General features: G+C 42.5%; 1 protein-coding gene across 1 annotated transcript; it reads left to right on the forward strand.

Annotated features, from left to right (window-relative positions):
- Window positions 1-4,149: 4,149 nt before the first annotated feature.
- Window positions 4,150-17,644, forward strand: LOC146035902 (interleukin-13 receptor subunit alpha-2-like). Its single transcript, XM_083159605.1, is given in 7 exon segments — window positions 4,150-4,429; window positions 6,288-6,444; window positions 8,261-8,378; window positions 12,805-12,989; window positions 14,233-14,378; window positions 16,547-16,682; window positions 17,533-17,644. Coding segments are annotated over 5 exon segments (774 nt in total). The 5' UTR covers window positions 4,150-4,234; the 3' UTR covers window positions 14,352-14,378; window positions 16,547-16,682; window positions 17,533-17,644.
- The last annotated feature ends 6,868 nt before the right edge of the window (window positions 17,645-24,512 follow it).

Genomic DNA, 24,512 nt, shown 5'->3' on the forward strand with positions numbered 1-24,512 from the left:
TGCAGATGTAAAGGTAATCAAAGATCTTATAAGGGGAATATCGTGCGCGATGGGGCCGCCCGTGACACTGACAGGCCGCAATTCGCACGATACACTATATCAACAGTATCACTATGCAGTTAGGCTACTCTGCAAATAATTCCAACCTTAAAATCAACAGACTTGCAATTACATTTGAATGAATGTCAGAAATATGCAATAGGTCAAACCTCATATTAATAACATTAAGTATCCAGGCACTAAAGCCTGAGTCCCTGAACTGCAGTTCAATTGTTAGTCCTAGGTACCTTTTGGCCTAGGTGCACCGTACTTGCAATAAATCTAATGCGAGATTTGTAATCCAGGGTACTGGTGTCCTGCGCTCTCTGACACTATGCTGGTACTTAAGATAGATCACAAAAGGGAAGGTCCCCTTAGGCAATACTGGCTGAACTGTGGTCCAATACAACAAATAGGGGTTCAGTGTTTTCTGCTCCAAGTCACTGGGGCCGACAGGGGGGGGTAGTGGCAGCTGGCGGTTTAGCTAGAGAGCCCTCTCCCTAGGGCTACTGTCACGGGGGAGAACTGTCAATATGGTGGAGGTGATGGCAGCCTGGCACAAACGGCTGGTAATATGGCCTAAGATGGCGCCTGAGTGCGGTGGTGTCAATGGGGTTAATAAGCCTGTAGCAAGCGGGAGTGGGGCAGTGACAGGGTACCTGAGCCTCTGGTTCTGTTGCTGGCTCCTGCCAGTCACCGATCACTGATGCTGGCCTTAGTTCTGGGGTCACTGGTGCTTCTCTCCTTCTCGCTTGGTGTGGCGTTCTTACGCCATGGTCATGCTGCTGTTCCGGTCCTCTCTCCCTTCCTCTCGAGCGGCTCCTGTCACTCACCGCCGGGGCTCTGGTATATGGTGCAGCGTCTGAGTCATGCGCTTCTGCGCACCCGGGACCTGTCCGTGGCTCCCTCTCTGTGACGGCGCCATCCCACTGCTGCGCTGCTGCAATATAGAGACTTACAGCTCTAGTGCTCAGACTAAACAACACTGCACTGCTACCGGCAGCAGCAGTGATACAAACACTCTAACACTCCTCGGAGACAGCATTGACTAAATTGGTGAATGATCTGGTAACTGCTAAGTCTAAAGGCCATTACTCATTACTAATTCTTCTAGATCTTTCTGCTGCGCTTGACACTGTGGATCACACTCTTCTCTGACAAACACTGCACTCCCTAGGTCTTAATAATACAGCCCTTTCCTGGTTCTCATCTTACCTATCTGATCGCTTTTTCAGTGTTGGCTTCTCTGACTCTACCTCCTCTTCCGTACCTCTGTCAGTTGGAGTTCCACAAGGCTCAGTCTTAGGTCCTCTGCTTTTCTCAATCTATACCTCATCTCTTGCAGTGGCGTAACTATAGTCCGCAGCCCCTGCGGTGGCGGGGATGCGCTGAGAGGGTGTGCGTGCCGGGGGGCTGTGGGATTATAGTTACGCCACTTCCGCCTCTGCCGTTGGCGCTTCTGTCTGTGCCGGGTCCCGGCTCTCCCGGCTACTTCTGCTAATGAGAAGTGACACTTGGAAAATGGCTGCCCCCATACAGCAGACCGTTTTTAAGGTTGCTAGAGGAGGCAGCAGCCGGACAGATGCGGCAGGACTCGGAGGTAACAGCAGCATGGGGGAGGGGCGGGTTGTCACCAGTGGTCTTGAGCCGAGTGTCAGAATGCCTCTCTGCCATATCATCCTGGATGTCTTCTCGCCACCTCAAACTCAATATTTCCAAAACTGAATTACCTATATTTCCACCAAATAGGAATATTTGTGAATATGATAGATAGCGCTCAAAGGTAGCTATATTAGAGATTAATTAAACCTCTAACAGTTATACCAAACCAAAATCAGCTTGATTCTGGTCGACAGCTGGATGGTCATATAATTTGACACAATGGGTCCTTTTTTCTGCCCTATTGGATGAGCAGGGGAGACACAATAGAAAAGGACATAGTGCAGATCAATAAAGTTAAAATAAATGTAATAGATACTGTGAGCAGGGGCGGATTTAGGGATGAGGGTGCCCCTAGGCACAACAATAATGTTTACTAAGTAGGACAGTTTATAGGGGCAGTATCTGCATGTCCTATCCATTTACACTCTATTTAAGATGGAATATAGTACAGTACAGTGGATATTTTGCAGTTATTGGTACATTTTGGGCCGACAGTACTATCACAGGCATCCAAGTGCTGCTCCCAAACATGTGCCGCCCCTAGGCCGGTGCCTCACGTGCCTAATGGGAAATTCGGCTCTGACTGTGAGATGCACTTACAATAAAGTGACTCATATAAAAGCAGGAGACAAGTACTCCATAAGGCAAAGTAGCATGTAGGTGATGTCACAAGAGTCCTCTAGTCTGGGTTCCCCGATCCGGAACAGAGAGCCACAGTCCAGGGTCCAACTTCTCCAAGATGTGCCTTTTTAGGATGTACCGGTCCAGAGGTAAAATAAAGCGTTACTTTCAAGCGTTCCCTGATTATTCCGTATTTCAGAATATTTTTATATTTCAATGATGTATCTTGAGGTACAGTATCTTGCATTTATGTTGTACAAACACATCAAATACATGAAATGTACACAGATTTTTTTGACCAGTTACAGTAGTGCTGTTACAGATGTCCCCAGTAGTGCCAGTTACATATCATGTCCTCAGTAGTGCTGTTACAGATGTCCCCAGTAGTGCCAGTTACATATCATGTCCTCAGCAGTGCTGTTACAGATGTCCCCAGTAGTGCCAGTTACATATCATGTCTTCAGCAGTGCTGTTACAGATGTCCCCAGTAGTGCCAGTTACATATCATGTCCTCAGTAGTGCTGTTACAGATGTCCCCAGTAGTGCCAGTTACATATCATGTCCTCAGTAGTGCTGTTACAGATGTCCCCAGTAGTGCCAGTTACATATCATGTCCTCAGTAGTGCTGTTACAGATGTCCCCAGTAGTGCCAGTTACATATCATGTCCTCAGTAGTGCTGTTACAGATGTCCCCAGTAGTGCCAGTTACATATCATGTCCTTAGCAGCAGGGGCAAACGCAGGATTTTCAGAAGGGGGTTTCCAGAGGGGCGGAGCAAAGTACGGAGATGGACACTTAGGTGACCCAGTATATGTTTTGATGTCCCACGGGTGGTAGGGGGTATTATATCAACCGCTCAGCATGTAGGGCCTGAATCAGTAATTTCCACTAATTACCCCTTTACTGCACAGATGGTGGGAGATGAGGTGGGAGAAGGGGGAATTGGGCTGAATGAAGGGGCCCTGATACATAACTTCCAGGGTGGTAGGGGATGTTTATTATGCAGAGGAGGGGTGTATAGTGGAGTGGGCTTATTATTCATAATTTTCTGGTGGGAGGACAACTTGCTTGACTGCAGATATCTCCAGTTCCCGGAAATAGATTTCTTAGATTTTAATGGAATTAAAAACTAAATCCCACCTACCAAATGCTACTGGGGACGAGGGGATCAGAGTTCAGGAGGCAGAGTAATCTGCCAAGGAGTATATAAAACTACATACCAGGTGTGTGGAGCTGGAGCAGTAACCAGCTGCTTGAAGGTTGATATCTCTGGTTCTGGGAACAGTAGAGACAAGCTTCTAATGTTTTTCAAAGGGGGTTAGTCACAGATTTTGGAATATGTCCTCAGAAAAACTCTACGTCAGACAGAACCTGAAATATCTGACTGGGAACAGCAATTAACAGGCTTGGATGGGGACCACTGCTTTGAAGTCAGATATCTCCGGTTTCCAAGGTCCATAGACACAGTTTTGGGTAGTCTATCACCAAGTTGGGAGCAACCGCCCATTAAGCCCAATGGGAAAGATGGCACTGCCCTAAGTCTATTACTATTTTACTTCTTCCTGGCCTTTACTATGACTGTTGGCAGAAGACTGTTTAGTCTCATGGGCTCACTGGTCTGTTTTTGCAATCTGGTGGATTCAGCTTTCATATACACCAGGCATGTCCAACGTTGCCCTCCAGATGTTGTGAAACTACACATCCCATCATGCTTTGCCACAGTTTTGCTATTAAAGAATGCTAAAACTATTGCAAAGCATGCTGGGCTGTGTAGTTTCAAAACATGTGGAGGGCCAACGTTGGACATGCCTGATATACACCTTCTTCAAGTGGTGACTTTTCTGTAAAATAAACAATTCCACAATATTAATGTAAAAGTAACCTTAATAAAAGTAAATAATGACTAAATGTTATGAATAATAACATTTTTATGTTGTACTTGCTCTTGCTTTCAGTTGCTCCCCCTTCCCATTTACAGATTGATGATCTGGGGTATTTGGGGCTGCTGGACATAAGCTGGCGGCCATCGGTATCTATGACTAATATAAGTCAGTGCACTGTGCACTATGAATTACATTACTATGACAGTAATGAGAAAAGATGGAGGGTAAGCTATTGTACCAATAAGAAATACATAGAGTAATGTTAATTTCCATAACTAGTAATGTTATTTCACTATACTTTGCATGTTTATTCTAAAGGTGCCCATACACTAGGATGATCCACGGTGATTTGGTCACTTTTCATCTTATTCCATCGAGAAATTTGATGAAAAGTGTCAAAATGTGCTCAGGTCACAGTCCAGGGAGCATCGCATCGGAGCCGGAAGATTGCATGGCTTGGCTATGATTGCATATAATACTGTACACCATATGCAAGAGGACTGCATACAGGGTCTAATTCAGTTTGGCTCACAAAAGCAAAATATCTCTCTAATGGGCAAAACCACGTGCACTGCAGGTGGTGCAGATGTAACGTGTGCAGAGAGAGTTAGATTTGGGTGGGGTGTGTTCAAACTGAAATCTAAATGGCACTGTAAGAATAAAGCAGCTGGTATGTACTCTGCACAGAAACAAAATAACTCACCCAAATCTAACTCTACCTGCACATGTTACATCAGCCCCACCTGCAGTGCCCATGGTTGTGTCCATGCTTTTGCAAACCAACCTGAATCACCCCCATGGAATATAGTATGCACATCAGGGTTGCCGACCCTCCCGGAATTTCTCCCGGAAATCGGGTCCCCCTCCCGCCCCCCCCGGAAGGGTGGGCAACCCTCCCGGATTCAGGGGGGACCCCCGCTGACCCCCGGATCGCGGCATTAAAATGCCGCAATCCTCGGGTCTCAGAGGAGGGGGCGGAGCTAAAATGACACAATTGCGTCATTTTAGCCCCACCCCCTCCACGGAGATCCCTGAATTCGCTGGTTTACCAGCATGGGGCGGTGCTTAGTGATGTCACGCTTAATCCCCGCCCCCTGACCGGCTAATGAATCTCTCCTCTCCGGGCTTCTCCCAGAGAGGAGAATAAGAAAGTCGGCAACCCTGATGCACATGGTATGCTCATTTGTTTAGGAAACTACTGTAGAGGTTCTACACATTTGCTGAGGTGTAGTAAGCGGTAAATCAACGCTATTTAAAAGGATCTGAAGAAGAGATTAAGAAAAGGTATAGAGTGTGGCAAATTGTCAGTGATTGTTTTCTCTAAACTAAATCAAAGGACTTTGTGGCTGATTCAGAGTTGATTACAAATGCAACATCTTTCTCTAACAGACAAAACCATGTTGCACTGCAGATGGGCAGATGTAACATGTGCAGAGAGAACTAGATTTGGGTGAAGTGTGTTCAAACTGAAATTTCAATTGCAGCGTAAAAATAAAGCAGACAATATTTACCCTGCACAGAAACAAACTCTAATCTAAAGTTGGGTGCAAACTGAAAGGATTTATCTCTCTGGTGGGAGCAAAAATCTGGTAATGTATAGGAGTATACCTCCCACCATCGGTGGCAGCGGAGGAGGGACATTTCAGTGTGCCAAATATGAGAGTCCAAAAATAGAGGTGGGGCCAATTTGATTTCCAGCATGTGGGAGCAAATGGTTGATTGTCCTATGCTTCCATCCATTACCAGTTTTCATGTTCTCACCAGACAGAATGGGCAGATGAATCTTTAGGTGTGTACTCAGTTTAACTGTCTCTGAACATGTTACATCTGCCCCACCTGCAGTGCACATTGTGTTGCCCATTTAAGAAAGATTTTTCCTTTGCAAATCTGCTCTAAATCGCCCACAATCATCTGTCATTTTGTGGACAGTTTTTAAGGGACAGGGACAAATACTGTAGGTACTGTAGCTGCATTTTCATTATCCGTACTGCAAAAAATGTATCTTACTCTACATGTGAATAAATGGCTTACTAACATTCACAGTGGACAATTACTAATGTATCTATATTTTATTTTAAAAAGGCAATTAGGACAATGAAACAAACACACAGAGCCGCATTCAATCTTGGGGAAAATATAGTCCTAAAATTAAGAACATATTTGAAAGGAAAATGTACAGAAGGAATAGAAGTATTTAGTGAATGGGTGGAGAGAAATGACACGTTACTGCCTGTACAAGGTAAGAAGACACGGAGACTACTAATCCTACATTTCTTTGACTTTTACACACTATGGGACAGATGTATCAAGCTTCAAAAGTGATAAAATGGAGAGTGATAAACATTCAGCCAATCAGATGTTGAGATTTTCCGAACCCAGTCTGTGAAATGGCATTCGGGAGCCAATTAGCTGGTTGTTTATCACTTTCAATTTTATCACGTTTTGAAGCTTGAGACATCTGGGCCTCTATCATATATGTGGACAACGATTGGGAATAATAAAGTGTGCAGAGTACAGCAGTAGTGGAGCAAGACCCTTGGCCAATAGCAAGGCAAGCAAAGGGTGTGCAGTACAATAATTGGGGGTCCATGTGCTCAGATCTTAAAATTGAAACTTTAGAAATGTGAAAACTCATGTTGACCATTTTATGTGTCGACCATTTGTGTCGTCCCCCCCCCCCCCCCCCCCATGCCAACCTTGTGCAAATTGACCTTCTGGGGACAAATTGAAATACTGTCAATCCTGCTCTTCTGTATGATGAGCTAGGCATATCTATGGGGATGCATTCACTATGTTAACAGAATGATGGGACCAGAATGTCAGCGTGGTTAAAATGTAACATACAGTATCAATATCTGCAAGATGTCTGCAGGGAGAAAATGTCAACATACTGTATACCATGTTGACATACTGAAAATAATAAAGTTAGCATTAAGCTAAAAACTGCTTATTGACAATGTCACCATGTCGACATTTTATCAGCGTTAACATTGGTATGTCAACATGTTGATATGTTGACCATATGGATATCTTCATGCTGACTTATTATTATTATGAATGTTGACAAGCAGTGAAGCCAAGAGAGAGGGGGGGATTGGTACTACTCTGATTGAGGGGTCTGGTGGGGCCCCTGTAACCAGGCAGCAGCAGCTGCATTAGCACTTCTAAACCTCGCACATGCTGCTGTGTGTTGGACTGCAGTGTGGCCAGGGAGGTGCTATTTGTTTTGTATTTTATCCTAAGGGTGCATGACCATGCCCCCATGATTAGGCTATGCCCGCTGAATAGTACCTGGGCCTGGCCAGGCTCTCTACTGCCCAGCCAACAAGATATACAGGACAACATCCAGGCAAACATGTGATTATCAACACAAACCTTAATGAAAGAGATCCATCACAGAACAGGCAAATAATAACATGTTTGCAACTCTTAATAGCCACATTGTCTGAAAAACACCATCCACAAATCCTTGCAGTCCATTACATCCAAGTTGTTGTGCCAAGCGTCATTTACACACTGTTGTAAAGATGTGGTAGTCGCTTCAGGCACGAGTAATGGAGCTAGGAGCTAACACTTTACTCATAGAAGTACAGCAGAATGAGAGTGTAAAGCAGGATTGCCGACCCTCCCGGAATTTGCGGGAGTCTCCCGAAAATCGGGTCCTTCCTCCCGGCCCCCGGAAGGGTGGGCAACCCTCCCGGAATCAGGGGGACCCCCACTGAGCCCCCCGATCGCGGCATTTATATGCCGCAATCCGCAGGTCTCAGGGGAGGGGGCGGAGCTAAAACGGCACAATCGTGTCATTTGAGCCCCGCCCCCTCCATGGATAACAGTTATTTCGGCTGTTTGCCATAATGGGGGCTGGGCTTAATGACGTCACAGTTAAGCCCCGCCCCAAAAACGCGTAATGCAAGATTCCTCTCCGGGCTTCTCCCGGAGAGGATTTTTTAAAGTCGGCAACCCTGGTGTAAAGTGGTCTAATGTATTCTTAAAATTCTGTGGTCCTTTTAAACTGATAAACTCACAGTATGACTCATGTTTATTCATATATGCAGGCACACGGGAATCTAAAATTAAAGACTTTCAGTGTATTAACTCCAAATTTGAGATCCTGACATGTAAGTGGAGCGCTGGAGCACTTGGAAACAACAGCAACTATGAATTACAGTACTAGTATGTATGTTCAATGTCAATGGCTAAAGCCTAATATGATTTTTCATCTCATTGGTGCTTTATACTGTGTACTCTGTGCTTTAGGCATCTGCCCTGTTGGCTGATCATATAGGAGGTTATTCTGGTTGGTGTGTAAATTTCCGAATTCTTTCGGAGCGGTCCACACGCCACGCTGTGCGGACATCGTACGAAGAAACGCCCACCGGTCCTCCGCATTCGGACGGACTCACACTTTAAGAAGAGGTCATGTTTACGGACAACATCCAAACCTTGCGTGTGCGGTGGACACACACATATTCTGCACGGTCTTACAGCGTCTGCACAGTCTTACTGCGTCAGAACGGACGGGAACCTTCCCATACGCACCGATGCGGTGTATTATCGCAAAACTCACCACTATTATCTGAACTCACAAATTGGTCACATGACCCACTGTAATAATTTTTTCTTTTTATCCCCAAATGTGTGCTGGTATTGGTGAATGTAAAAGTGACATGTATATTTATATTAGTGATAGCAAGTTCTATCCATTGCTTGCAGTGTAAATGTGTGTAAAAAAGGCAGCCGTGCTTTCAGCATAGATTTGTGTGTTTTGTAATGGCCCATTTAAGCTGCAATGGTTCCAATTGAAGCAATGACAAGAGTGTAATTAATGAGTAATGAGTAGAGGAGTGTATTGCATTGTGTACAGCTGACATTGGTTCAGGTGCGGCCGTAATAATTGGGCGTTCCGAATGCCTAGCGCATGACCGAGTGGTGTCCGCAAAGCAATACTTGCTTATGGAGACCGCATATTTTCTGCCTTTTGGTTCGTTTGCAGTCGATGTTCTGTCCGAATGCACGCCTACCAGAATTAGTGCACTCCCTCGTGTACGCCCATGTTTACGCCCAGTTTAGCCCACTTTGAAACTACGCCCCTGTGTACTTATGAATGACGCCCATATTACGCCCATATTTCCGAGTGAATGCGGTGCACTTTTCTGTACGGCACATGCGCATAGCTTTGCCTACGCATGCGCAGACGGCTAAAAACCGCCATCCGAAAGAATTCGGAAATTTACACATCGACCAGAATAAGGCCCATAGAGATTTAAGCCTGGAGACAATGAGCTGGGCTTTAAAGAGGGTCTATAACAGGGGTAGGCAAGTCAATTTTAATGGAGTCCGGATCTGTCTAATTATATTGATGGAGGTCTACGAAATCAAATATCTGTAATGTTGTTATTAACAATTTTTTATTTTGGTGCTAAAACTTGTAAAGCGAATATGCAGCGCTATATAAGAAAATGTTGATAAATAAAATTCACATTGTGCCACACAGTTTGAGCCAAAATTCACATTATGCCCCAAATATGAGCCAAATTCAAAGTATGCCACAGGGTATGATTCCAAATCCACATTATGCACAGCAGTATGAGCCAAAATTCACAGTATGACAAAAACTTACAAATAGACAAACTTCCATCCTATTCACCTGAGATGAACTACAGTACTACTTTGAAGAGACCCCCTCCCCCTTCCCCTCCCAATGCTCATCAGCCATTTAAAAAAAAGTATTTTCCCATCATATATTATATCTTGCAGGGAGTTGGCTGTCCCGATCCCTGCTGCTCCCCCCTGCCACCACTGCTCCCATTAAGTCCTCATGCCTTCACTGCTCCCTCCTCCCGCCACTTCCCCTGCTGGGCCATCCTGCTGACACTGCGTGTTCCTGCCACCGCACAGACCTCACCAGCACTGAAGCAGACTGAGCTCCTCAGTAGCGGCGTGCGGGTGCGCAGTGACATCACCTGCACACCAGCCACAATGCATCCCTGGGACTGCTACTACCACTAGTTTCAGGAGTTAGACGGTCCGCATTTCTGTCCTTTGCAGTCCACTGCAAGCAGCTACAATTGGGCAGCCTGCATATGCAAAATGTAGTGAAAAATTCTATGGTTTTCGGAATATATTTGGCAAAGCAACCCATCTAGCAGGACTGGCTTTGACAAAATAATGCACTAAATACAAGGATCTTGTCTATATAATATACCGTATTAGCATGCAATAACTGGGTGTCCCATGTTTGCATGCTAACTAATGATTGGATGTTCACATCCAATCATGCTACATCTTCCACAGTCAGATATGTTCTACTTAGAGATGGAAATTGATGGTTTAACCTTTAATGCTACCATCAGTGGTTTGCATTAATGGCAGGAAACCATTGATGCTTTACAACATTGATGACCATCATTACGGAGGTTATGTTCTTGGCTCAGAACACAACTGCTGTATTGCGTTGCAATTAAAATATGTATACTAATAAAAATTATGGGTTGTGTGCCCTCCTACCAACTCATCAATCTGCCCTGGTGCTTGACAGTGTGTTAGGCTGAAAGACCACAAGTGTGTAGTGTAGGACACTTCTGCAAACCATCTAGAGAGAATACAATTTTAAAGTATTTTGCCATCTCCAGTTCTTCAATACCCTAATAATGATTTTAAAGACCTATGGTAACTTGTAAGAGAAGAGACACATATAAAAGATTTTTTTCTTTCAGATATACTGTACGTACCCTCACAGATCTCACCTCATAACTGATTGTTTTCATTCAACATTATGAAGATAGAGTAGTTTGGTTTTCTTTACTGTCAGCATTGTTGGGAACATTTGATATGGCTTATTATGAATATGTTGTTATGAATATATTTATTTAAATGGACCATTGGAGTAAAAAAGATGCCAAGCCAAAGAGCCAAAAAAAAAAGCCAAGCCAAGGATACCATTTACCAAGGGTCAGGTAATTAACCATTATACTGGAATTACCCAACTACGCAACCCAGATGTATCTTGAAGAACATCCAAATTTGTCATAATGAGCCACAGATTATCCATCCCCCACTACACAGGGTTGACATGAAGAGCCCAAGTAGAGTTCCCATTATTGATAATTACACAAGCCTCCAGTAGTATAATGAGCACCCCCAGACTCTCAGTCAGTGAGTGTGAGAAATCTGTTGAATATAATATTACTTCAGACTCCTTGCATCAATGGCTTAGAGATTCAAGGAGTCATCAAAATGTAAAAAATAAACAAGACTCAGCAATTAGTCAAGTTTCAAACACAAAATAATGGAAAATTCCAGAGGAAAGTAGTAGTCCAAATGGCAGATATCAAATTACACAGTTCAATGAACTTTGGCAATCCACTTTATATGTTTTCATAAATGAAATAAAGGAAACAATTCATGATGTAGTATATATAGATGTAAATGATACAAGATGAAAGGACTGGTAATTCTTCGAAGTGAAAGATGATAGTGTACCATACTCAAACTAAGGTGAGGCAACCAGTGCATATAAAGGTTTCTTGAATTGTCAATTTGCATCATCATGTGTAATACAGTCCGTATTCACTGGAAATGATGCTTACTCACAGGTATAGTCAGCATACAATACTCACAATCAGTGAGGCAGCCAGTACATAGAAAGGTTTCTTTAACACATGTAATAATACAACCAGTATTCACGCTAAACAATGCCTAGTCACTAGTATAGCCAGTGTACTATACCAGGGGCGAATTGGCAATAGAAGCCACAGGGAAGGTTCCCGTTGGGCCAGCAAACCTGTGGTACTGCCTGTGGCTGGGAGAGGTAGAGAGTGACCAACTGGTATTGTGGGTGTGATAGGTGGTAGAGGGTACCATGATGCTGCCATTGTGTTAGGGGGTAGAAGGTGGCAGGCTGGCGATGTAGGCATGTAAGGGGATCACTTTTGAAATTTTCCAGGGACACTTTAAATTCCCAACCCACCCATGACAACTGCAGTAAAAGACTCAAGAAGAGTTGCAACTGTGTCCAACTCAGAATCAAGCTCTATGAGAAGTGATTTTGCCACCCTTCAATAGACCTCCACCCCTAAACAGACCCCGCCTTTATGAGGACTGCTTCCAGAAATTAGCTGGGCTGGTTTTCCATCCCAATCTGCACCTGCACCATACTCACAATCAGTGAGGCTGTTTTGCTCCTATAACAGTTTATTTGAGGAACACACAGATATCCCTATATGACACCTATCTGTTATAGCCAATATGCAGATAAAAGGGATACATAGAAAAACAACTTGGTTTCTTAGTGAAAACAACAATGTGCTTCTTTGTACTGTCCTAAATGTAATAGTAATTTAAGTGTAATTCTCATCTAAAGTACTTTTAACGATAAACACATTACCAGTTGACAGTTACATTTTGTAGAAACTCTTGGCTAACTTTTTGTGTTCTTGGAATTAGTAATACAACACAGGCATTTGTAAATGAGATTACATTGGGACTGATGCAGACAAAGAAATTTGTAGACAGATTTCCTTTCATTGATTTAAGATTAAATCTAAGCAGGAGTGGATTGTATAGATAATGTTCTGTTCTGTAATGTTTACTCTACTAGGCAGGATGGCATGTCTAAGAAAAAGACTTGTGGCAGTTACCTTCATTCAAATGGAATAAATGTTGGGTGTGTTTTTGGAAGTGATGAGTTTCAGCTTTTATCCGACTTGTTTTTTTGTGTTACTGGAATTCCTGATATGGATCCGATAAGACCGTCATACTTTGTCTTCCAGCTTCAAAATCTAGGTAAGTCATCGACGTATCAAAACTAGAAGCACAGAAAGATACATATATAGATATCTCAGTATAGTAGTAGACAACGGGGGGTATTCAGTCTGGGATTCTGGCTTTCGGGACTTCACGTATCTTTGAAGCGCCAAGTTTGGTTTTGCTGTGTAAATGATTTCTACTATAATATAAATGAGAACTCCCACTTTCTGGTTCTCTATTACATTCCTGCCATCATTAGAATTAAACTTGTTCCACTTAAAGAATAGGAGAAGTGAAAGTGATTAAATAAAAGAGATGAGCAGTCCGGTTTTAACTGTGTTCTTTTCACCAATTTAGTGCAAGTACAGATTGGAAAACGTCATCTTATTGGCCATCCCAATCACATGAGAGAATCCAATGCAATTACATTTTCAGACTCTAACGTAACTGAGTATAAAGCGAATGACTCAGTAAGTAACAAGACATTGGTTCCCCTGGCACACTGAATAGTTTTAGCAACCAATCTTGAACACTACATGATAATAGAATTCAGAGATATTGGTTACATATACCTGCGCAGGTGTATGATATGCCCCCAAGCCGCGTCAAGGCTTCTCTGTATATTGGGGGAAGCCAATATACAGAGAAGCCTTGACGCGGCTTGGGGGCATATCATACACCTGCGCAGGTATATGTAACCAATATCTCTGAATTCTATTATCATGTAGTGTTCAAGATTGGTTGCTAAAACTATTCAGTGTGCCGGGGGAACCAAATGTCTTGTTACTTACTAAGTATTAACCCCTCCCTTGCATGCACCTGAAAAGTTTTACTGAACTAATTTGAGCATCTACCACTATCTGTATGTAAAGCGAATGACTCACTTACAATAAACAAAAGGCACATTTACATAATTGCTTCCTCATTTATCGGCCAAAGCAAGAACAAAATAATTATTAAACTATCTCCATCAATTCCTCCAACAAAGGAATGTTCTTTTCCTCTAGAAATGGCCCGCTACAGTATGTTGCTACACATTTAATAGAAATGTGACATATTCAAAATACACCGTAAACAAAATATCAAATTCTTGCCTGGCAGTTTAAATAAATGTATTTGTATGATAACTTTTTTGTGTTGTACTTAATTTGTGTTCATGGACTAGATTCAATTTCCGTGTATATTCCAAGACTTATGTGGTCTAATGGAATGTTTTAGTAACATTAAGCTGTTTAAACAAAACGACTAACATGAAGTTCTTCCCCTATTAATCTAATAGGTAAACCTGGAATTCCCGAAGATCTAAACATCAACAAGACCTTGAATAATGAATTAATCATGCACTGGAAGCCACCCAAGGGAAAAATCAAATCACATTGTTTGAAATATGAGAATTAGTATAAAGACCAAGCAGAAACATGGAAGGTTTGTATTATATATTTTTTTGTTTCAGAATTGTACACATTTTAAAATCTACTGCATGATTTTAAAACTCTATTGTTAATCCATATGAAATATGTTCTTTATAAAAGATACAGATGGAGTGGGAGACATCTTTGCAGGGGATGGCGGAAGAGTCGCCATCCACCATCCCCCGCCAGCCACCATAAGGGGACGCACGCGCATGAGATGCGCCTGCGTCCCCTTACAACAGGGCTCCTCCCGGGTCCCCGCAGCCTCACCGACGGTCGCCCCGGGTCCTCGCCGCCTTGCCGCACCCCCCCCTAACCCTGTCCGTCTCCCTGAAGCGGTTCCCGTCCCCCCGCCAACGGGAAACTGGGACACACGTGCGTGTGAGACGCACATGCGTCTCAGTCTCTATCGCCGGTGCTCGCCAGTGCAAGGGATCTGGCGAGCGCCGGCCAAAGATGTCTCCCGCTCCATCTGTATGTTCTAGGTCTGTATATTACAGGTTCAGTATCCCTTATCCAAAATGTTTGTGACCACAAGCATTTTGGATAAGGGATTATTCTGGATTTTGTAATATTTTGTTTTTTAAATACTCACCTGGTCTCTGCCGGTCCCTGGACATCTACGGCATCCAAGGCGGCCATCGGGTTCGCCTTGAGAGGTATTGTCGGATCCCTAGAATGCATGGCGCGGTTGACTTCATGATGTCACCGATGCACCCAACAAATGCATCCTTGGGATTTCCCTCTAACGACGAACACGATGGCTGGCGTGGATGCCATGGATGTTGGGGGACAGCCCTCCTACAGTTTTGTGAATATTTCGGTTTTCGGATATACAGATACACAACCTGTAATTAATTATTGTCAGGTACATATTTGTCCTCATACTGCATATCATTGTTACAGTCTTGCCAAACAGTCCCTGATGCATATTCTCTGTAAAGCTCTGCAAAATATGTGTGCGCTATGTAAGAAACTGTTAATAAATAATGTAATGGATGATATCACATTGCGGGTTTAATAATTATTTACACAAATTTTAATAAATGAGCCACTATAGGTTATGTAGCAAACAAAGCAACTATTCCTTTTGAATTATATTGTTTGACAATTGTATGATAATTCTTCTATTCAAGCGGCAACACTTTTAAAATTCCCATCTAAACCAGCAGATCTGACATGAAATCTCTGTGACAGTTAACAGTTGTCTGTACATTATAGAGCATCACTATGTCTGTCACTAAGTTAAATCTTTCAGCTTCCAGAATGTAAAGTTTGCATTTTAAAACCTTTTTATTTTTCATTTGAAGATTTTATGAATTTTTTGTATTGCTCATTTCTGTACAATTTTATATTTAAACTCCTTTGACCTGTGACCTTACTTTTCTATAAAACAGTTTTTTTCAGTATTTCCTTCTTCCAATGATTTGAATTTTAGTTCATTTATCTCCATGGATTAACTGTGTAAAATGAACAGGTGCGTTCTATTCCAGTGAATAGACACTGCCATTTTCTAGACGGTGACAGTGGTATTTTTAAAATGCCCTAGGAACATACAGTGACGCTGTCCCATTTATAGGAAGGGAGAGCACTTCAATATGTAATGATGAGACGGTCATTGCAACCATTCTTTTCCATAAAAGCCAAAGCTGAAAAAAGAGGGATGTTCCAGCTATACTAAACACAAAAACACAATTCTATTTCAACTACAACAAGCCTAACCAATTGACTAAACAGCCACACTCATCATTGCTGCAGTCCTGGCCGGTCGTGCCTGTTTGTTACGTCAATATTGCACCTGCTGCAAAATCATTGCTCAATGAGTTTTTATAAGTGGTGATGGGTTTGAACCAATCACCACGTGACACTAGGCAGCGATGATCTGTACTAAACCAGCCAATCAACTTCTAACTGCCATGTTACAGGCTGTGTTTGACAAATGAAAGGTAGGAGCTGATTGGTTAGGCTTAGTACATCTTCACCTACACTTTATTTCCAGTGTCTGCTCACTCACCAACTAGACATATTCAATGCCTTCTGTCACTCATATATTCTATGTTTGTATAGCTCATATTCAGTATTTGGAGTATTCACGTCGTCTTGGTTATACAGTATTTTGTTTAGGTAATTTAAGTTTATCTAATGTTGTTTTCTCTCACGCCGCTTCTCACTTTGTTCTAGACCCTCACAGAGCAGAGAGAAACCACATGTATCATTAACAAGTCTAATATTTGTTTACGTGTCCGGGGAAAAACCAACAGATACTGTGCAGATGATGGATATTGGGGTGACTGGAGCTCCGACATATGTCATAAAGGTAAAGTACAAACAGTGAATTAATTTACAGGCCACTATCAAAATTGCTGGGAACACGTTATATTCATGGGTACAGAGCTCTTTAAAATATTCATGCTATCTATTTTGTGCTAAATATATATTACAGAATTATCTACATTTCTACTAAATTACAGTCTCATGGTCAGTTTGAAGTAAACATATTTTTCAACTGTTTCTTTGTGCAAAATGTATCTTATTGCACTGCGAGTATTTACCAAAATTCAGCGCACATGCCAAAAGGCTGCATCTGATTGGCTGAATGCATGTAAAATGCCTCCCAAATAATGAGCCTTCAGTTTGCAGTAAGAAAACATGTTCTCTAGTCAACTTGTAAAGGGGAAGCCTGCTGATCTAGTTATCATTCTCTACTTACAAAGGGTCCTCTCCTGATACCGCATTTCAGGACTCCTCACCCAGCACCTATCTCCCAGCACAGCACCCATAACCTCTCACCCAGCTCCCCAACCATCAGTCCTCACCCAGCACCCCTCACCCAGCAACACAAAAAACAGCAGCATAAACAGCAGAAGCTAGAGATTTCATTGCTGGGATCTCCTCAGCTTAGCTGACAACAGCACTGTGAATGTCTGAAAGGACTTGTTGGTCTCCTTTGTCTGGGAGAACTTTAAACACATTACACATTCTGTATAGAAGAACGTGCAACAAAATCCCTCTTGACATTAAAACATGTTTGTCCCATCATTAAAATAAAATACAATACTGAATGGTAATGGTAATGGTAAACGTCTTGCTCCTATATGGCTGGTGTTTAAAACTATCTAACAACGGAATCAGATTTTAACCATTGGCTAACTGTATTTCTCTTGCAGAGCCTCCTTCCAGGCCCAGGGACATGTGGCTCTACTCTGTTGGAGCCATCATTGTTATGGTGCTATGCTTTCTATGTGTAGCTGCCACTATAGTGGTAGCCAGAAAGAGAAAGTGAGTGTCTAGAAAGCCAATTTCATCATTCACAGCCTTTTACAAATACACTTGTGTCAATTCTGTAATGCTGCTTTGGTACCAATGGTGGAGAATGTTAATTTCAACCTGTTGTTAAAATTAAATTCTTATTAGATATATAACTTTTAACTTTATTTAGCAATTTGCTAGTGAGTGTGAGAACAACGCCAAATACCAACTGATAAGTGAGACTACATTAAGGAAATAACATGTTCTAGTCCCTGGTTCCTCCTAGATTTGGGACTGTTATTTTAGAAGAGCATTCCCAGATCTCATGAAATGGGCAGCGGCAGCTTTCACTGTAATGGTGGAAATGTATCAAACCTTGTAAAGATTGGAGGAGTTGCTTCTTGCAGCCAATTAGCTTCTAGATAGCATTTATAAAGAACCTTCTATAAAACGATAAGCAAAAGCTGATAGATTCATCTCCCCTAAACAGGGCTGTCTTACAGCACTGTAGGCTTTGGACAAATCAATGCACTGGACACCCTACTCATCCATTCAAGGGAACCAATGAAAAACATAGTAACATGCCCCTCCTGCAGACCTGCACCGTCTCCCCACATGCTTATAGACAGTGAATAGCTGTCAGTACTCTGATTGGTGAATTGGTAGCTAGATTCAGCCAATACCAATCAGCATGTTGACAGCAATTCACTGTCTGGCTGCAGCAGTGACCACTGACCACCCCCTGCTTGAGTGCCACTAGAATTGTGGGGCCCTGAGTATCTACACTGTGTGCCTAAATGTTAAGATGCCCCTATCCCTAAGGCATTTAACTATAGCAGTTCAGGTGGCAGGAAACGCTGCTTAAGATGCTCTAATGGGGCCTACACACATGCCGATTTTGTGCCATTTTCTAAGCGATTTAGCAAGGTCGCTTAGAAACTAAGCATACATCGGTGTGTGTATGGGGGCTAAACCGATATAGATGCGCGGCCCCGCGCGTCTAAATCGCATTAAGATGAAGAATGAGCATGTCCCATCAATCTAGCAAAATCGTTTAGCAAGACCCTGCATATCGGGCGCCTTTTGTGTGGTGTCTTTTTTTTGTGCTCAAGTGACCACCGATTTTGCTCATCTGGACACTCCCTGAGCCCAAGAAGAATCTGGCATGCTTAAATCGCTAAGCAGAATCGCTGAGGCATATCGTTGACACATTTTGCACGTTCTAAGCAATATAGATGATTTTGTGCTCAAAGGAAATCTGCTATGCTAAATCTGGCATGCTATATCTCTGGCCAAAATCGGGATGTGTGTAGGCCCTATAAGACTTTGTTTTTTATCCGAGTCACATGTATGTCTGCCGTTACAGTCTGAAAACTAACATATGGGGCTTCTGTCAATTTTTCCATGTTGGCAGTTAAAGATAAAAATAGTCCATTTGTCAATATATTCTACCCGGGGCAAACTCCCCTTGTGGCACCTGTTACCTTCTGCTCCAACCATTTACAGGTAGAGTTAAACTCCATCATTTTTTAGACTAAGAAGTTGATTTACTTTATTTGGTTCTATTGAAGATGGGAAGTTGCCAGTAGCAACCAAGCAGAATCTAATTCTTATTTATTTAGCACCATCTAGAAGATAAAATATATAATCTGATTGGTTGCCCATAGCAACATCCCATATTCAATAGAACTCCCAACTTAATACATAAACCCCAGAGTATCCCAGCTATCAATAGCATATAAAATAGGGAACTGATGCAGAACCTTGAATGCCAACATTCTAATAGACAGTTTTGGTCTGAAAATGACAATATGATGACAATATATAACAAAGTTACTGGGTACTTATGTAGTAACTGGGCTGCCGATTTTGAAATCGGGTCCATCGCATCGCATCGCACCCGACCATATCGCATGCGATGCGATGCGATGCGATGCGATGGACCCGTTTTTTCCATAGGATTCAATGTTAAAATGGACTGAGTCCATTTTAACATGGAATTCAATGGGAAAAGGGGTCCTTTTCATACCCCTACTATCCAAGTGGGCATGGAGTTGGATATAAACCTGTGGCGAGCGTAGCGAGCCACCGAGCCCGAAGCGTGGCGAGCGTAGCGAGCCCCGCGAGGGGACACAGAATACCGTCCCCTCGCGGGGCTCGCTTCGCTCGCCACGCTTCGGGCTCGGTGGCTCGCTACGCTCGCCACAGGTTTATATCCAACTCCATGCCCACTTGGATAGTAGGGGTATGAAAAGGACCCCTTTTCCCATTGAATTCCATGTTAAAATGGACTCAGTCCATTTTAACATTGAATCCTATGGAAAAATCGGGTCATCGCATCGCATCGCATGGTCGTATGCGATGCGATGCGATATCGCATCGCATCGCATCTGATTGTATGCCTTAACTTAAGGCATACAATCAAAAAATCGGCAGCCCAGATACTACATAAGTACCAGTTACTGTCCTGATGCCTTCCAAAACACAGGTCCATACAATCTATTATTTATGTCTGTGTGCCATCTTATAAAGTATGTATGTATGTATGTATGTATATAAGTATGTGTGTCATTGCTTAAGATTTTATATTGGTTTGAACATGGAACGTTTTCTAAATGAAGCTCTTTTGTTATTTCAGATACTGGTCAATGCGTTTCCAACACAAGGCCAAAGAGCTGGTCTATGAAATTGATCATGGGTCTGGTCTTAAATACTGATACTGAATAAATAACTTCAACAAGGCATCAAACAAGGAAGAGTCCGTAGATGAGTGATTACATACTGCACAGATAATGACAACTTTGGTATAAAATGGACAAACTGCTGTACCGCGTTTTGTGTATCAAGAACTACCGTCACTGCAAAATAGCACAATAGATGTCAGTTCTAGAAGTGGTCAATTCTTGGGTTATCACTGCTGACTATCATCACTTTTTGCTGGAAGCCTGCTATTTTATCGACTGCTACACATTTTCTGGAGGTGGACAATGAATGATGATACAAAACAAAGCAAGCTTAGTTATACAGATGCCGGATAATCCTGAATCAGATATCTCTACTGACCTATTGTAGAAAATTCAAGAGACCTCCTCTGGAAATGTTGTGGGTTATCTTAGACTCCTAGGACAGTAGGCCACCCTTCGGAAACCCAACGCACTTCTTAAGCTAGTGTCCATGATGAAGCGTTTTGCATTGCCCCCCACACAAGCCACCTGCTTGTTCCTCTTCTGTGAAAACTCGGGGATGCACACACTATAAAAATTTAGCAGCAGCTACTGCCTACTTGTAGGAAGGGCTGGTGCTAGCCTTGTCTGGACTGGAAGAGGAGGAGAGGAGACGTGTCCAGACACCTGCGCAATGGATATCTGTCATTCACCAGGACTAACACATATTGTAATGGGACGCATATGTGCAAATTAGTAGCTTCTATGGACTGAACTAGCTGCAGCCCATAGAAGCTGGGTGGGGCTGTCCGAAAGGAAGGGAGTGGCATCCTCCTGTGAGCACGCACTTTGTGAATCACAGCCTGGCTTGGCAGTCTTACTCCCAATGGATCTGTCAGAAAGTCACTGGCATTAACAGAAATCTAACTCTTCATGTTACATTTGCACCACCTGTAATGCACATGGTTTTGCCCATTTTAAGAACAAATTTGTCCTGTGATGAGATCTGAACTACGCCTATGTGTAAAATATATAATGGGCGAAATTTACTAAGATTTGGGGCAATATTTCGGTCCTTTAATTAGACTGTTTTCAAGCTCAAAGAAGCAAACAAACAAGTGTACATGAATACCTTTTACCAGCACCGTGGCCGCCAGCTTCCCCGCCGCATGTCCGGGTCCGATGACGTCACTGCCCAGCGACTCATGCCCTCCGGTGTGCACGAACAGGGCTAGGGTTGCTAGGCGACCCGTGCCAACAAAAACAAAACAGCGTGTTAAATTAAAAAATAACATGCAGCAACACTTCAACCAAGAATAAATCATACTGCCTAAAGCATGGAGACAGTAGTAATGTATACATGCAATCAACATGGTATTGTAATTCAAAAGCAAAAAATAGTGCTGTCAATATAACGATAAACAGTTAGATAATACATTTAAAACAGCTCTGAGCCCCTGGGTATCAGCATATCTCATAGAAAAGGAGAAATCTATTGATGGGGATCCAACTAGTCTGAATCATGATTCGCTGCCTTATACTACTATCATGCTGGAATGCTAAGTATAATTGTTTTATGCCTGTTGGGTGTTGATTCTGATATGACCATGATTGGTCTTTTTTGCTGTCTATGGACAATAAATATGTATTTTTTTGCATATTTTTTACTGGTGCTGGTTTATCCCATTTAGTGGGAACTGTGAGCATATCTATTTGGACCTGGCACGGTCATCTTTACTCAAGTGAAGCTGGTGCGATATTTTATACTACATATATATATATATATATATATATATATATATATATATATATATATAGAGAGAGAGAGACGAAAAAAAGGACGCACTCTCCAGGTTTTTTAAATGCAAGATAAAATCAGCTGTGTATTTGATAAATCATCAGGAATAAAGTATCATGGTATACTCAACGTTACGTAGCGTTTCAGTCCATCTAGGGACCTTCATCAGGAGCTGATCAACATGGGCATCCAATAATAAGGCACAGCATAGACCACACAGCAGGTTCCTACAGTGTGGTCTATGCTGTGCCTTATTATTGGATGCCCATGTTGATCAGCTCCTGATGAAGGTCCCTAGATGGACTGAAACGCTACGTAACATTGAGTATACCATGATACTTTATTCCTGATGATTTATCAAATACACAGCTGATTTTATCTTGCATTTAAAAAACCTGGAGAGTGCGTCCTTTTTTTCGTCTATACATACGAATTTGCTTGCCAATTCTGGATGACACCCTAGGAGTTGCATTATGGTGGATGGAGTGCGATCTTGTACTACACAATATATATATATAATTTTAACGTAAATATGTAATATCGTTTTCCGTGCAACAATTTTGTATTTTTAAATAAAGACAACATTTTAAAATACAAATCCTGCTATTTCATTTATATGGTCATATTCTTATTTCTTAAGCAGCAATGCATGTGGGGGCATAATTCCTAAAAAAGCGAGTACTATACATATTGTACAGGAACATTTGTGCATAGGCACCAATAGCAAAAATGGATGAAAAGACATACAGTAAAATTCCCCTCATATCTCTCTGTACACTTTGTTGCGTTTCTCTTTGCCAGAGGCAGATTTAGACCACATGTGTTCCTAAGCAAGACGTCAATATGGGGCCCCCTTTCCTTCCTCATTGTGTGCTGCCCCCTGCCCAGCCACCCCCCCACTAAGTGTATGGCCCCCAAATCTGCCCCCCTTCCAATCCAATAGTAGCAGGCCGAGGGTAATTGTGCTAGTGTACTTAAAATCACCACTAGGCATTAGCAGGCAAAGTCATTTGGAACCCGGTAGCTTTCTAATCAATGATAGGCTGCCAGCAGTATACAACCAGCCCCATGCTCTGCCTTTCCAGCGGAGCTCAATGTTCATCAGAAATTCTGCCCAGCTCCATGATTCATCTCTATTGATGGGCCCTCAGGAACTGATGTGCTCTATGCAGATGCTTTGGATGCCTAGAGGTAAACCTGTTACTGTCCTGTACACATCCTCAGTTCTGTCTGTCTCTGGCAATCAGAAATGCTCACAAGATATTCTGTTTGAGCACGTGTCACAATTAACGACTCTAAAGACATTATCAAAGTTTAAATAATATTTTTGAGGAAACTGCAGTAGATTTTGCGGTACTTTTGTATTATCAGGGCGCCCATCGCATCGCATACCACTAATTAAGGTATGCAATGGGATGCGATGGGACCCAATTTACAGGCGCACAGACCCACACTGTGCGATTAAATATCGCATACCATTAGAAATGGCATGCAATGCGATATTAAATTGTACAGACACCCTGATGGGTGATTACTATGTTAAATGCACCCCCATTGTTAACGCCACCCCCACTATCAATGGCCACACGAAGCGTGGCGAGCGCAGAGAGCCCGTGAGGGGCGGCGGTAAGCATACCCCCACTATACACATCGGCGTGGAGTTGATTTTAGATAGTGTGGCGAGCGCAGCGAGCCACCGAGCCCGAAGCGTGGCGAGCACAGCTCGCCCCGCGATGGGATGCGGATTACATGTGTAGTAATCCGCGTCCCCTCTAGGGGCTCGCTGCGCTCGCCACGCTTGTAACAATGGGGGTGCATTTAAGTATTAATCACCAATCAGGGTGCCTGTACAATTAAAAATCGGGTCCAATCGAATGCGATCGCATGCAATCGGATCGCATGCGATGCAACGAAAACTATGTTGTACGATGGAAATCTTGTCTGCCCTGATAATACACAAGTACCGATTTTGCCTGTCAGTTTTGTGTAGACCCAATGTTTTAGTTTTGATTTTAATGAATAATCGTGTCCTGGTTTTGACAAAACCCCATTTTGGTTCCAAATTTGTATTACTGGGCTGGTTTAAAATCTTTAAAATAAAATGGAAAATCATTGATAAAATGTGATTAAATAAAAGCTAATATCAACATGTAATTTTTGCAATCCAAAATCTGAAATTTGAATTCCAAATCATAGGGAAAAAAAGGGTCTCAGTTCACTTGGATTTCCTCTGGATTTAGTTTGAAACTACAAAATCTGGGTGGATCGCGATTTCTGGATAACCGAATAACATATCTCTTTGTAGGTAGAAATCATGTGTAGTGCACATACAGTATAACATTAGATTGGGCTCATAACGTCATCATTTTAGGAATATGTGTATTATATACTGCTCATGTGATTTATAAATTTGGATTTGAGAATGAGTAAACTGGAT

This window comes from Crinia signifera, chromosome 9 (genome assembly GCF_055691185.1).
Source record: "Crinia signifera chromosome 9, ASM5569118v1, whole genome shotgun sequence".
NCBI classification, from domain to species: domain Eukaryota; kingdom Metazoa; phylum Chordata; class Amphibia; order Anura; family Myobatrachidae; genus Crinia; species Crinia signifera.